Consider the following 17086-nt stretch of genomic DNA (forward strand, 5'->3'; position numbering starts at 1 on the left):
TTTATAAAAATACATTTACCGGTACTTACAAAAAAACCTGTAATATTTATGGAACAGATGATATAGAAGATTTTACTAAGAAGACTTCTGATTTAACACAAGTAGAGTAAATCAGCGTCCTGTATTGTTTGTCATAGTTGAATCACTTTTTGAAGCAATAAAAAAATTATATTTAGAATAAAACAAATGTCAATGCAAGAATGTATTTTTAATTTCCTTATGGGAACTTTTATTTGCATTTTGACCTTGGACCTATACTGCTGGTAATTTGAACTAAATATTTGGAATATGAATTCACCTTGATGGGATGGGATGTTGCTCCAGAACTGTAATTTTGCATAATTTTCTTGTATTTATTCTTTTTTCACTTTCCAAAAGCATGTGTGAACTAAAACTCCCAAGTGAATGATTTTTTGGACTTTGCAATTGAATGGTAAGAATGAATGTGGAGTCCTGATTGATTTTGTCAATCACATCCCTATCAATGGGAATAATGGGAACAATGTGTTAGGGTGGGGGGGAAGGAAAATAGGAATAGATTATAAACATAGTTATTGAAAACATCAAAGGAGGAAAGCAAGGAAATTTTGATTACAACACAAATCATTCATGATCTTTTGCATATCTGATCTGAGATCTGAATTTTTTGTCTCATTTGTGATAGAAAGTTCCAAAGCAGGACTAAGGTATTGTGGCAACAAATGTGTTTATTAATATTTCAGTTTAGGTCCGTGAATCAAGACTTATTCTATGTAAACTTGAAATATATATATGATCAGTGAAAAAAATAATGACAGTACAAATGAGTTGACAGATTTTTGAGGCAATCTGCCCCTATATCAACACACAAAATAAAACACAAATATATTAGTATCTACATATGGTGTAAATGTATTGTATTAGAAAGGAGGAAATAGATTGGATCAATTTCCATGAAAATGTGAACAATGCCTGACTAATTTATACAAGTATAGTTTATGTTTTGAAATGTGTCAGGCATCCTTGTGAAAAGCATGCACACACTTGGATGGTTGACGGAATGCACCTACATATGAAAATTTGAAAGACCAACATTTTTGCTACAATTAAGATGGAAGAAAATGTAATATCCTTACTAGTATTCAAGTTTTTTCCCCAAAAATCCACTGGTGATCCTTAGCAAATAGACTGTATATTAGTAGTGAGTAGTATATTAGTGTTATAGTAAATCAACACAGTGATAAGATGTATTTTTAGGATTATTTTATACTCTCAGACAATCTCATTATAAATCTGAAGTATTTTGTGGTGTTTTAAGCCCTTAAAAATTTAATTTTGTATTTGTTCTATGCATTAATATGAACTTGTGAAACGAAAAGCCTGAAAAGTTAAAACAACATCATAGCACCAGCGTTTCTTGAAAAAGTTTGAGAAAGGATTATCAATCACACCATGTCCAACAATCAAAACTATCAGTTTTCCATTTTCCTTCAATATGTATATGAGAAACACCAACTGTCAAAGCAAGTTATAATTTTTATTTCTTTACAAATTGTGACTTTGAAAAGACAGGGTTGTGGAAATACAGCTCTCTTAAAGGACACTTTGAAACATGAAATTAGGGGATTTGAATTACTGATGTAGGCAAACTTGAAAATAACTTGAGTGTGTAATCATGGTTTCAAATCACTGTAAGTGTGATGGCTCCAACTCCGAGAGGAAAAGCTGTCAGATTGCTTTATTGATAAGCAGATATCAAGCACAGCCAAAACCTGACCAAAATATCTGATCAGCCATTTATTCATAAATTCTGTTTGTGTCTGACTTCTATAGACGTTATAATACTGCTATGGTGTGTACTTAATGATGACATATTGATTTAAGAGAAACCAGCATACTCTGACAAGAATAAATCATTTTTCATTTTGTAGAAACATCTGCTGATGTGAATGTCAATTTGTGTTACATCAGTGTTAATTCCTGACCTTTGTTGCCAGATGTAAAAAGATCACTTGTTTAAGTATTGAGTACAAAAGAAATGGCAATCAATTAAGGAGTTATCGAATTAATATTATCAAAACAACAGAGAAAATACAGACATGTCAAAAGGATTTTAATTTAAACTAAAACTTCAGACAATGTAATACTTAAGATAATGTTAAATAATACAATTAATTTCATGCTTAAGCAAACTGTTCCGAATTTTATTTATTAATTTTTTTTTCAAATGTCTGTCATTTATATTTGTAAAATTAAGCCTATGATAGTTTAAACTATTTTATTTGAAGTGATAATTGAATTTTCACTGTTTGGCTGTATTACATATATTTCAATCTGCATGTGATTGATTGTTTTTGAATAAGGATGACATACATTTCTATTCCAAAACAGTTCAAATGTGTTCAGTTTGAGATTGAGAGGTGTCCATCTCAGATTTAGATGGTTAAATTGTTATCAATAATTTTCTCAAAATACTAAGAATTGTTATTGCATTTCATTTGTAGGTGTCTTCATTTGTGCTTGTTCAATTTTGTGACTGATTTGTGAGATAAAATTGATAGATGGCTATTTTGTTAACAATCTGTAGATTCACAGATAGTTAAAACCCAGTATAAAGACAGGATGGAGATATTTTTTAGTTTCCTTTGGTTTACCGTGTAACCATATGATGAATTTGCCTGTCAGTATAACATATAACTAAAATCAAATAACACTTCAGTAAACTGAAAAGGAAATAAGGAGAAAGTTCCAAATTATACAAAGAAGAGATATTATGTGGTGGGAAGGTATCCCTCTAAGATCTCTTGTTCTATCTATTCAGTATTACAATCATTGACCAGCAAAACATGATTCCAGGTCTGAATAATTGTTATAGATAGGTCCTAATTTTAAAGATTAAGCCTTAGATATATTGCAATCAATCCATATATGTTTATATCTGAAAGATAAATATGAAAAATAAAAATAAACAAGGGAATAGAGGCAATTTTACAGGTATTTTTATTTCTTAAATATGCAGAATAACTATAGTTTGATTCTATATATTGCGTGACATATACATCTGCAGGAGGGAGCTGGTAATATGCTACAAACTCTAACAAGGTCACATTTAGCCTGAAGTCCAATATAAATCTCAGGTGTCTATAAATATATATATACAAATGTACACAATATTATGTTAAAACAAATGCCTAGGTTGATGATGAGTAAAACAGCAGGTGACATTAACAGTGAAATCTGACTTGAATATGAAAGTAGAGTTGTAAATTTAAATTTTAAGGGGAAAACAACCTACACTGTCATTATCTAAGAGGTAACAAATTGATACCAGTGTTTGCTGTCATTTCCTATGCTAATGAGGTGGTATGATCTAAGTACTGTACATTAATATCACTAGAATTTATTTTACCTTACGTACGCATGAACGCAGCAGGTATTTTGTAGCACAAGCTGTAGGTGTTGAGTAGGATTCAATTGTCGTGACAACCAATCTGACACAACAAGATATTCTTGCTGTAGTCAAATTGTGTTGCGAATGTAGAATGACACTCCTGTTGCTGGAAAATGAACATGATGTTGATCATGAATGTTTGTTCTGGGGCTGTGCTGAATGCTGAAGGAGAACAAGAGATTTCAAAGATATTTCTGTTTGAAAAATATTGCAATATGGTGAAAAGTATTCTATATTGAGGACATTTAATTAGGTTGTACATTAATTATTCAAATTCTAGTACAAGTTAAATTTTCCAGGATATATATAGTGAAAGGAGGATAATTACTGATTAAGTGTGCTAGACATATATTACTTCTAACATTGAAAATGGATTATTCTAAAAGTGGATTTGAATATTCAAATATGCAGAGATCAACGATTAATTATCCAACAAGTCCGGAGTCTCATGGACAACTGTCACCAATGTACAGCCATTTTGTTAATCCAGGATATAACCATATTCATCATGGTAAACATTTTCTTATTTAAAAAAAAGATCAATATGTATTATTTATTGAAATTAAAATCAGAAATGGTTCAATGAAAGGTGCTCGGAGAAATAATATTAACAACAGATCCTGTTTTGGCAAATGGAGAACTAGCAGTAAATTGTATTATATCCTGTTTCTAAAGCATAGAATTATAATTAATAAAACATGTATACTAAGCCCTGTCACTCCTGTCAGTTCGTACATGCTTCACATGTTTAATGTCATATCTCTACGTCATATATAAAATATATAGATGGTTGAGTGAGGCCATTTATTTATAAGTGTTACTGTGTCCCCATTGGGTATTTAATTTGTCAGGACTTGATCTGAAGTTCCGTCACCTGATATTATAGGAAAGATCCAGATTACATAAAGTACAGTAAATGGTTTGAAAACCGCCATTTTAATGCATTTTTGTAATAGTGTAATAAGAAGTGGCATGATTTCATGTTGGTTTTTGTTTTTTTCTGCAAATAATTGTTAAATATGATTTCAGAAGTGATTTTGATGAATCTAAGAAATACCTATTTTGTGTGCTGTACAGCTGTTAATATATTTACCACTTAGGATTTTTGGTCTTGTGACTTCATTTTGACAGGTCATTCTTGACAAGTGAACATGCAGTTTAAGCATTAGGCAGCTAGTATTTACCTGGCAAATATACACAACACGAGTTGCTTAATGACATGGCATGGTTTAAACAGCGAATTAAGAAAAATGAGCTCCAATTTCAAGACTTTACATTTATAACAGTAGGGTTTGTCACTTTTACAAGTGATTCTTTGACATATGCTTTGGATGTGTGTTGGTTTTATTGCCCTGTGAAGAGCCAGAGCCATTTTGAGGCTGGCTCCCCTTTTAGTAACTAATGGCTGCCTCACAAAACAGCATATTGGAGACTCGTTGCCATTCAAAGTAATTGTCAGCTTCCTGAGGAACACAAGGTAGGGAGCATCAAACCTCACATCTGATCTTCACCAGAGGATACCTAGGCCAACACTCTAGCTGACTGAACTATCAAGGCACTAAATTTCAATTCCATTTCTTTCCAAAACTGTAAGAATAAATGGTTCAATCAAGATATGTACAAAAAAGAAAACATTTATTTTAATAGGGGAGCTTCCTATGTAATTACAGGTAAATTTTATAATCAGAAATTTCATAAATTGTATGCATGTTTGATTAAGGATATTAAAATTAGCAGAGAAAAGATTAGTCACTGTTAAATCCTTTATGGTTATTATTTCCAATAAACCATTTATATACTCATTTTTGTGATTTATGGAATGTAGACAGTATTGCTATTGAAGAAGACTATTGAAAACTTCATGATTTTGATTTGTGGGGATAGTTGCAGAGTGTGAAATATGTGCAAGAAATTACCCTGGTAGATTTATTAATTGTTACAATGAATGACATGCATCAGCATCAAAGAGTTCAAATATGTGAAAATATTCAAATTTCTTCTCAAGATGAAAAGGCCAAGAGCCAGAAATTTACATAAATTTCATAAATGTACATACATACATACATATCAATGAACAATCAGTGTATTATACATTGGCCAAGTTCCTCTCAGGATTGGCCTACTTTCCAGGTAGGTCACTTGCACCTGAAATAAACTTGTTTTTTTTTATGCCTTGGCCATTTTATGAAGAAAGAGGAATCTAATGTTATCTTCATCAAGTGAGTCCCGTTCTGAATCAGTGTCACATCTTTAAAACCTCTGCACAGAGTTGGTTGGTAAATACCCTATAGTATACCCTATCATATTGATATGGCTGCATCGAGTAAGATGAGTCAAATGTGACATTTGACAACCTTCTTTGTAGAATTCAGCAAAAATTATACTGACATGAGTCAAGTGAAGACATCCATGTCTGATAGATGCCTTCTTGTTTAAACTTTCATCTGAAATGTATTGTAACTTGTTTAGTTATGTCTTTTCAACAAGTCAAATAGCTCTTGTTATTTGTCTCCATGAAAAGTCATTAATCAGCTAGTTTCTTGCATTGCCCTAGATATTCCGTGGAGGTCAGAAAGATGATTACTGGAGACCAGGGGGCTCTACCTAGCTCAGTTTTGTAATTATTTAACTGGGCAGCATGAAATCCTATGAATATTACTACATGTATTTCGACAAAGATATGCTCTTACTTCAGTAACAGAAGTGAGATGAACTTGGTTGAATTAAATTTTATTGTTCAATAGAACACTTTAATTTACATTGCATGGTAACCAGGTATATGTATATTGGTCATACATGAAATATTTTGTGTTTACCTTCATTTTTTCTTGATCCTTAACTTAAAACATAAATTTTCATAGATGTCACAAAACTAGACTCAATTTTTTCACCTGTCATGGTGTTTTATTTTTATGGTGTGTTGAACAAGAAACTATTGTGCACAATGAATATTTCATGTTATACAACATTAGTATTGCAAAAAATACCTGGTACATATTTACATGTATAGGTAGAGAATTAATGGTATGATAATGACAGTATTCTGCCTACATTATGCACAACAGCAATTTGAAACTATTTAGATGTAAAACATAACAACTCTGTTATTGTTGTATAGCCATCATTTTCATGAGGATGATATCTTGGCTATATCACCAGGGAATAACATGATCTCAAATATTAGATCCATGAAATAATAAGACACATGTAAGTATTATCTGTGATATGAAACTAAAATTGTAACCAAGACTTCTGCCAGGAAACCAAACATATTATCGCAAATACAATTGATGAAATGTATGCATTACAGAGTATTTGTTACATGATACAGAATATATGCATTCAAATCCTAAATCATTATCATTTAATACAGGTAAATACCATGTCATGTATTTATTACTTGTCATCAGAAGCGAAATTAGATTTCCTCTTAATATGTATATTCCGGTCACAAAATTTTAATTTGTTTAAATTTGTTTGTTAATATTTAATTCTTTCATTTTGAATGAAAATTGTGAAGAATTTGACCCACAAAAATAACCAGCAATATGGTATTGAATATATGTATTTACATAGCTTGCTTTTAGCAAAATTGAAACCAAGACTTTAATACCTATAGATCAGATATACTGTAATCTATCAACTTATTCAGATTTTTTGCAAATATTAATTCATTAGATAATTTCCTGAATAGATTTAGAATCAGCATCATACTAGTTATTGCATTCATGAATCACATACATAATTAACAAAATCAAGTGAATACAATAGATGGAAACATTATATTAGAGGAAGAAAATGAGATCTCCTCCACAGAAAATGTAAGAAATTTTAGTGATCATAATGTCAGCTGGGATTTCTTTATGTTGGAGGAAATACAGAACGAAATACCTGTTAGTGGTCACGATCATATTAATGTCAAGGTATTGAAAGTTAGGAAGTAATGAGTTGTTGTGTTGTGCTGTTCTAGGTATTGATAATACTTAGATTTGCCAAAGTATGGTTATTCCAATGACTACAGCACAATTGATGAATTGTTAAATAGGTTTTCCAATATTGGAATGATCCAGTTTTGACTTTTGATTTCAAGCCCAATATATCTAACAGTGATTTGCTTTTATTTGTACAGGAACCCCAGACAGTACAAAAAGAAAGCGAAAGGGGCCATCAGGAAAAGAGTAAGTATATGTGTACATGCTGTTGTGGAATATTGTATAAAGGAAAATATGATTTTACAATAATGGCAAAACAAAGTAAAAGATTACATTAATCCCTTGTTGGCCAAGATTGAAGCGTGAAAGGGGACTTAATCCCTTGTTGGCCAAGGTTGAAGCGTGAAAGGGGACTTAATCCTTTGTTGGCCAAGGTTGAAGGGTGAAAGGGGACTTGATCCATTTTGGTCAAGATTGAAGCGTGAAAGGGGACTTAATCCCTTGTTGGCCAAGGTTGAAGCGTGAAAGGGGACTTAATCCCTTGTTGGCCAAGGTTGAAGCGTGAAAGGGGACTTAATCCTTTGTTGGCCAAGGTTGAAGGGTGAAAGGGGACTTGATCCCTTTTTGGTCAAGATTAAAGCGCAAAAGGGGACTTATTGTGGGAGGAAAATGGAGTAACCAGGAAAACCCATTTCATAAATAAGATGACTTTATACCTTATATATATATGGCTTGGATAAATGATGATTGCATTAACACTGCCCAAACTATCCACTCAAAATAGGGAAATTGTATAATATGTAACACCTGAGCTTAACGTTTTTCCTGAAATATTATATAACATGTAACACCTGAGCTTAATGTTTTTGTGATATATTGTATCACAGATAGTATCTGATGTAAATGTTACTGTGGAATATTGTATAACAGATAGTATCTGATGTAAATGTTACTGTGGAATATTGTATAACAGATAGTATCTGATGTAAATGTTACTGTGGAATATTGTATAACAGATAGTATCTGATGTAAATGTTACTGTGGAATATTGTATAACAGATAGTATCTGATGTAAATGTTACTGTGGAATATTGTATAACAGATAGTATCTGATGTAAATGTTACTGTGGAATATTGTATAACAGATAGTATCTGATGTAAATGTTACTGTGGAATATTGTATCACAGATAGTATCTGATGTAAATGTTACTGTGGAATATTGTATAACAGATAGTATCTGATGTAAATGTTACTGTGGAATATTGTATAACAGATAGTATCTGATGTAAATGTTACTGTGGAATATTGTATAACAGATAGTATCTGATGTAAATGTTACTGTGGAATATTGTATAACAGATAGTATCTGATGTAAATGTTACTGTGGAATATTGTATAACAGATTACTGTGGAATATTGTATAACAGATAGTATCTGATGTAAATGTTACTGTGGAATATTGTATAACAGATAGTATCTGATGTAAATGTTACTGTGGAATATTGTATAACAGATAGTAGCTGATGTAAATGTTACTGTGGAATATTGTATCACAGATAGTATCTGATGTAAATGTTACTGTGGAATATTGTATAACAGATAGTATCCGATGTAAATGTTACTGTGGAATATTGTATAACAGATAGTATCTGATGTAAATGTTACTGTGGAATATTGTATCACAGATAGTATCTGATGTAAATGTTACTGTGGAATATTGTATCACAGATAGTATCTGATGTAAATGTTACTGTGGAATATTGTATAACAGATAGTATCTGATGTAAATGTTACTGTGGAATATTGTATCACAGATAGTATCTGATGTAAATGTTACTGTGGAATATTGTATCACAGATAGTATCTGATGTAAATGTTACTGTGGAATATTGTATAACAGATAGTATCTGATGTAAATGTTACTGTGGAATATTGTATAACAGATAGTATCTGATGTAAATGTTACTGTGGAATATTGTATAACAGATAGTATCTGATGTAAATGTTACTGTGGAATATTGTATCACAGATAGTATCTGATGTAAATGTTACTGTGGAATATTGTATAACAGATAGTATCTGATGTAAATGTTACTGTGGAATATTGTATCACAGATAGTATCTGATGTAAATGTTACTGTGGAATATTGTATCACAGATAGTATCTGATGTAAATGTTACTGTGGAATATTGTATCACAGATAGTATCTGATGTAAATGTTACTGTGGAATATTGTATCACAGATAGTATCTGATGTAAATGTTACTGTGGAATATTGTATCACAGATAGTAGCTGATGTAAATGTTACTGTGGAATATTGTATCACAGATAGTATCTGATGTAAATGTTACTGTGGAATATTGTATAACAGATAGTATCTGATGTAAATGTTACTGTGGAATATTGTATAACAGATAGTATCTGATGTAAATGTTACTGTGGAATATTGTATAACAGATAGTATCTGATGTAAATGTTACTGTGGAATATTGTATCACAGATAGTATCTGATGTAAATGTTACTGTGGAATATTGTATCACAGATAGTATCTGATGTAAATGTTACTGTGGAATATTGTATCACAGATAGTATCTGATGTAAATGTCACTGTGGAATATTGTATCACAGATAGTATCTGATGTAAATGTCACTGTGGAATATTGTATCACAGATAGTATCTGATGTAAATGTTACTGTGGAATATTGTATCACAGATAGTAACTGATGTAAATGTTACTATGGAATATTGTATCACAGATAGTATCTGATGTAAATGTTACTGTGGAAAATTGTATCACAGATAGTATCTGATGTAAATGTTACTGTGGTGTATCACAGATAGTATGATGTAAATACACAGATAGTATCTGATGTAAATGTTACTGTGGAATATTGTATCACAGATAGTATCTGATGTAAATGTTACTGTGGAATATTGTAACACAGATAGTATCTGATGTAAATGTTACTGTGGAATATTGTATCACAGATAGTGTCTGATGTTAAATGTTACTGTGGAATATTGTATAACAGATAGTATATGATGTAAATGCTATTGTGGAATATTGTATAACAGTGGTAATGCATTTGTCTGCCTTTCACTAAATGATTCACTGTTTTGGTGTGACAAGGTAGGGGTCAGGATCCTCTGTCTGACCACATGGGTTTTCTACAGATATTTACGTTTCTTTTCCACAGTAAGACCACCTTTACCTACAGAGTCTTAACTTGTTTACTTTTAAATTCTTTGTGCATTTCTATATTTGACAAACCCTCACTCAGCAAAAAATTTTAAACAAAAGAGTCTGTTTTAAGGAATATTAAAGTTTTTTTATTGAAATTGGGATGAATGACATTCAAGAAAATTTTTAAATATTAGGGTGTTTTTATAGAAAGCAGCTTCAGAAAGAAAACTGTTAATTTTGATATGTATATCAGTTTAGTTGATATTAATGACTAAACTAATGTTGGTTAGAAATATTCATTTACAATGCTAGTTTCCAAAATATTTAACAGTTACAGGTAATATGTATATAAAATATTAATCAGATTCTTTAATTTCTATAAACTGATCTGTTTCCAGTCAAGTACACATATCTGATATGGGGATGAAAAAATGATCATTATTATTATGCAGTCTCCATGACTAAAATCTAGATGCAGATAATTGAATATAGCAGACAATATAGGAATAAAATGTTGGCCTGATATACCTCCTTCATGTCAAGGTTATCTTTTATGGCAGTAGCAGAAACATGCAGAGTCTGTCTAGGAGTCAGTCAGCCTTTGCCAGTGGGTGTAGCAGTACATGCATTAACAAACAATAAAAGTCATGTAGATGGCCTTTGTTAGCATGTGTTACATAAAAACTGTAATGGTAGATACATCTGTTACTCTTACATGTTAACTGGTAGTGTTTTATATATAATTCTATGTAGGTAATGGCTGGTAATATAAACTTTTTTGTATCAAAATCATGTTTAACTGCTTTTATGTCAAACGTCCAAATTTCTAATCAGTAGGTGAGTGAAAATTCCTGTATTGTGGTGAAGAAAAATATCAAAATGCAAAAGTGTGTAAAGAAATAGACATTTACCACCATTTTCCTTTTGTTTAACCTAATGTTAAATACAGCACCATAAATACAGTGTGGACAATATCACTAGGCACCTTGTGTTAGAGGTTAAATACGGTACCATAACTACAGTGTGGGCATTTACCACCAGGCACCTTGTCTTAGAGGTTAAATACGGTACCATTACTACAGCGTGGACATTTACCACTAGGCACCTTGTCTTAGAGGTTAAATACGGTACCATTACTACAGCATGGACATTTACCACTAGGCACCTTGTCTTAGAGGTTAAATACGGTACCATTACTACAGAGTGGACATTTACCACTAGGCACCTTGTCTTAGAGGTTAAATACGGTACCATTACTACAGCCATTACTACAGCGTGGACATTTACCACTAGGCACCTTGTCTTAGAGGTTAAATACGGTACCATTACTACAGAGTGGACATTTACCACTAGGCACCTTGTCTTAGAGGTTAAATACGGTACCATTACTACAGCGTGGACATTTACCACTAGGCACCTTGTCTTAGAGGTTAAATACGGTACAATTACTACAGAGTGGACATTTACCACTAGGCACCTTGTCTTAGAGGTTAAATACGGTACCATTACTACAGAGTGGACATTTACAACTAGGCACCTTGTCTTAGAGGTTGAATACGGTACCATCATTGTGATACAAACATGAATATGAGATACACAATTGAAAGTCAACAGATAAGATTTATTAAGGGTAACTCAGATAACAGTACATGAATAGATAAAAAGTAAAAGAGAGAAAGTGTGTGTCTAGACCCAACAATGGAAACATGATCACTGTTTAGGGAATAATACATGAAATATAAAAGTAACACAGTTTAACTGTTTCAAGTCGCTAGGCTGAGTTAGATGACATGAAGATAGTTAAATTTCATGTTTGAGGTCAATGCTAGAGAGAGTTTAATACAAAAAAATGTCTGGTACAGAATACTAATAGTTCAGGAAGGCATCAACTAAAATGTACATTTTCCTCATGGTGTACAAACATGATATCACGATATGGCTCTACTTTGACAAAATGTAAAAAGAAATATACTGATGCTTTGTATAAAACCTGTTACAATTAAATTTTCCTGTATTTACTGCAAATGTTTTATTTCTAAATAATACACTGAAAGACAATAAATATACTAAATAGAATGAGAAATAAAATATAGTTTTTATATGTTGCCTCAGAATTAAAATATGTTCTTAATTCAATTCAATTTAATCAGAGTTCATGGTGTTGTCTTCAGAACAGGGTTACCTGAATGATCACTGGAATTACCTTATAAATGAACTCATCATAGTCATTAGCGTTAGCTTTGGATTACTGTGCAAGTCAAAATTTTAAAGGTTGGAAATAAGAAACCAATTTTTGAATTTACAATAACTATGACCTTTATGAAAAACTAATGATTATAAATTTGGTATCTGTTCTCCAAACATATAACACTTATTTTTCTGTTCAATTTTTACTCATGTTTATTTTGAAGTCTTCTGTCATATTTGTCATAATTCTTTGTTTAAATCCAGCAATGTTCTTCTTAAACTACAATGCATGTGATGTTCATTGTCTACCTTCAGATCAGACGATGATGACAGTCAACAGGGCGGGTCCTTTACCCAAGACCAAGTGGACAAGGAGCGGTTTGCCAGGTTGTAAGCTGTAACCAGGGTCATCTATTTATCTGTCCACAGAACTTAAGAAAATTTTGGTTCATAAATAGATAATTACTGTAAGGTCAACATAGATTCTGACCAGTTTTCTACAGTGATACAGCTGAGGTTCTCATTAAGAGAAATCCTATTACACATATATGGGTGTAACTTTAAAAGCCACATTGATTAAATTTGCATCAATGAAAAACCAGAAGTAGACATTACATGTGTTTACACCTTTTAAACTTATCGTCAGTGAATATAGAAATAAGAATTTGTATTACCCAATGCCCTATTTAACACAAGTTAATAATTTCTGTCTGCTTTTTGTTAAATTGTGGGTCAGTGGATAAGACAATTTAAACTGTTCTGTTTCATTGGCAAATGAAATACCCAATGAGTCATAACAATGTTTGAATGTTGTAATTATTTATATAAATGAGTCTTGTTTATGCCAGTAAAGTTTAATGAAAGTACTCCCTTTGAGTAGGAAAACATTCTTCTTCATGGCTGTTTCAAGATAATGGTCCCTTGGTAGCACAAAAGACCATGCGAACTGTTTTTAATGTTTCCAGCATGGTCATGACATACTAGAAATGTTAGTTACAGTGTATGAATTTAAATTTGTCTACTGGGTTAGCGATATGTAGGTCACATCTTTATGTATAAGTCTTAACCAAATAGATATTTAATTTATGTGACTTTAAAAAGACACTTAGGTAAAGGTCATGTTGCCATAATTTCCTCTCAATTATTTGATCTAGTTCATTTGGCATTAAAAAGTATAGTACCTGTAATTGTAACTTATGCTATCAATCGCAGCAAACTAGGGACTGGTATTCTCATGTTTATTAGCTAGGTTTACTGGTTTCGTCCTGAATATTGGGCTTCATCAGGACAATTAGACCACAATTTTTACACATGATATTGTAAAATTATGGATGAGTATGTACATGGGCATCATACAATAGGATATTGTTCCAATACCCAATAACTCTTTATTGACAATGTTCAAAATTTTGATAAATTTAAAACATGGAACTTCAATCATAATCATTCTTTCCATTAGGGTTATAGTATATTATTTGTATTCAAACTATCTAATTGCCCTGCATACTCTCAGCTATCCAAGCAAAGGACACTGGGACTCGCCTATCTGCCACTTTTCTCCACTCTAGGTTGGCTCAATGTTTGACTTCAATTTTGGCCTGTAGTAATAAAGGCATGGATAGTAGGAAGCTTCTTTAAAAAGGAATTAGAGATTTTGAATAAATATGAGTCCAACTGTATACATTGGTTGAGTTATTCTGTGTATTACAGGGAGAGCCACTGTGAAATTGAGAGACGCAGAAGAAACAAGATGACAACCTATATAAACGAGCTTTGTGACATGGTTCCCACTTGTAGCACTCTGGCCAGGAAGCCTGATAAACTAACTATACTTAGAATGGCAGTGTCCCATATGAAAACGCTTCGAGGTACTAGTATAGGTAATGTGGGTTCCAGTGGAAACTGGGGTCAAAGCTGAAACAGTTTTTGGTAGATTTTGCACAGCACAACTCTATCACTACAGAGCATTGTTTGTAGATAACAAAACCGTACTCTTTATCTGGATAGCTGTGCACTCCTAACGACCCCATCCTGAATATATACAATTAGTCTTATATCTCTGTTTAGGTAGTGCCTCCATATAAGAATCTTTTGACCATGTAATCCTTGATGAGGAAATTTTGGATTTATGAAATTAAGGACATTTCCAATGTCCTCTCCACTTATTAGTCTGGATTATATGAAAACCATTCATTTTAAATTGCCAGTTTTTATATTTATGATTGATTTTTAATGACCTACAATTAGAAAGCGATTTTAACTTCAGTTTTATCTACCACTATTGTACTTTCACTCCATCATATGAAGTAGAGAATCTGAAATCTTTTGTTCTCCATTGAAGGGTCTGTGTTCAATTTTTGTTTGGCTGAGACTATTTTACTTTCTCTACAAATACAAGTATGTGTAAATCCTTTAATATATGTTTTACTTTCCAAGGAACGGGAAACACCAATTCTGATGGTTCCTACAAACCTTCTTTCCTTACTGACCAGGAACTCAAACACCTAATACTAGAGGTAAGTCTATGTGTAGACCAATGCAACAAAGCTGAACAATTTTATACTCTTGTCATTTGAGGTTTTTTCTTTGTTACACATGGGACGTAAAGTAAAGTGTCTTGTATCTTGTATCTGGGAGTGGTAGGGCATGTCCTGTTCCAGATCAATGTTATATCTAGAGAACATCTCAACAGTTGATTCATATTTACCCAATAGTAGATATAATATTTAGTTCTACACTTTATATTATTAAGGCGGTTATCGGTCAAGGTTAATGGGTCAAAGGCTTACTGCAACTTCATCAAACAATTATACTTATATACAGAGGGGTCATTTTTATGTTTTACAGATATTTCCTAGTCTTTAGACACTATGACTTGTTCTGTGACCAAATGTTATGTTCCATAGCTACCTGCTGGTCAGAAATTCTGTTGATAATTTCTCCGATTCTGATTACATATTCATGATGAAATTCAATATTCTCTGTCGATAGTTGTGCAATATCAAACCAGCTACAAATTAGCCATTTTGGAATGTATATGTGAAGTTGTTAGTCATTTCTTACAAACTTTTTATAAATTAGATTTTGTTCAACACCTAAGTTGTACTTATTTCAGAAAAATGAAAACAATGCAATTTTGCCAACCTTATTGTGCATTTAGATAACTGCATACTGGGAAGTAATCCCAGGGAAACTGGCATCAGTTTCATGTCTTGTTAAGATTAAAAGTACCAAAAGAATAATCAGGTAATGGAAACTTTCAACATAAGAGAAAAACAGATATAGAAATGTTTTGTCTTTGTGTTTTTAAGGCAGCAGATGGTTTCCTGTTTGTGGTTCAGTGTGATTCTGGACGGATCATATATGTGTCAGACTCTATCACACCAGTGCTCCACCAATCACAGGTACAGTACTTTTAACATGTTCTGAAGAATTTAACATATACTCATATTAATATTTTACATGGACAAATGATTCATGTATCAGACTTTCACACTGGTACCCCACTTTTCACAGGTATAGATTTGTCCTCAGGGATTTAACACATGCTCACATTTACATCTTACTTGGATAATATTTGTGTCAGACTCTACCTCATCGGTATTCCACCAGTCACTGGTACAGTATTTTTGACATGTTCTAAAGTATTTACACTCATTTTAATCTCCAACACTCCCTAATCCCAAAATATCATTACAGTTATAATCTTGAGTCAAATTTTCTGTTTTATATTCATTTAGTTGCAGGTACAGGCAGGGTTTGTTACTTACAATATGTGGTATATAATGTAGATTTTATGTCATTGCTAATGAAGTAAAAATTTCAATAGAACTTATCCATAAGCTATATATACAGAAGACATGAAATCATAATCTTAATCAAAGAGCTAAATAGAACAGTTGTATTAATTTGTATGTTTGTTACTGCTACATAGAACAGTTGTATTAATTTGTATGTTTGTTACTGCTAAATAGAACAGTTGTATTAATTTGTATGTTTGTTACTGCTAAATAGAACAGTTGTATTAATTTGTATGTTTGTTACTGCTAAATAGAACAGTTGTATTAATTTGTATGTTTGTTACTGCTAAATAGAACAGTTGTATTAATTTGTATGTTTGTTACTGCTAAATAGAACAGTTGTATTAATTTGTATGTTTGTTACTGCTAAATAGAACAGTTGTATTAATTTGTATGTTTGTTACTGCTAAATAGAACAGTTGTATTAATAGAACAGTTGTATGTTTGTTACTGCTACATAGAACAGTTGTATTAATTTGTATGTTTGTTACTGCTAAATAGAACAGTTGTATTAATTTGTATGTTTGTTACTGCTAAATAGAACAGTT

General features: G+C 31.9%; 1 protein-coding gene across 2 annotated transcripts in view; it reads left to right on the forward strand.

The window, feature by feature from the left end:
* Window positions 1-17086, forward strand: part of LOC132544117 (aryl hydrocarbon receptor nuclear translocator homolog) — a 35369-nt gene that overhangs the window by 5614 nt on the left and 12669 nt on the right. Inside the window, exons 2-6 of one of the 2 annotated variants that reach the window (XM_060207684.1) lie at window positions 7560-7608; window positions 13054-13125; window positions 14449-14618; window positions 15175-15254; window positions 16050-16142. In XM_060207684.1, coding sequence (XP_060063667.1) covers window positions 7560-7608; window positions 13054-13125; window positions 14449-14618; window positions 15175-15254; window positions 16050-16142 — 464 coding nt within the window. The remainder of the gene's footprint in view (window positions 1-7559; window positions 7609-13053; window positions 13126-14448; window positions 14619-15174; window positions 15255-16049; window positions 16143-17086) is intronic. The other variant, XM_060207685.1, reaches the window with a different exon arrangement.

The sequence above is a fragment of the Ylistrum balloti genome, unplaced genomic scaffold, assembly GCF_031769215.1.
Source record: "Ylistrum balloti isolate Yb309-2 unplaced genomic scaffold, AGI_CSIRO_Ybal_v1 Utg369782, whole genome shotgun sequence".
Classification (NCBI taxonomy): Eukaryota; Metazoa; Mollusca; class Bivalvia; order Pectinida; family Pectinidae; genus Ylistrum; species Ylistrum balloti.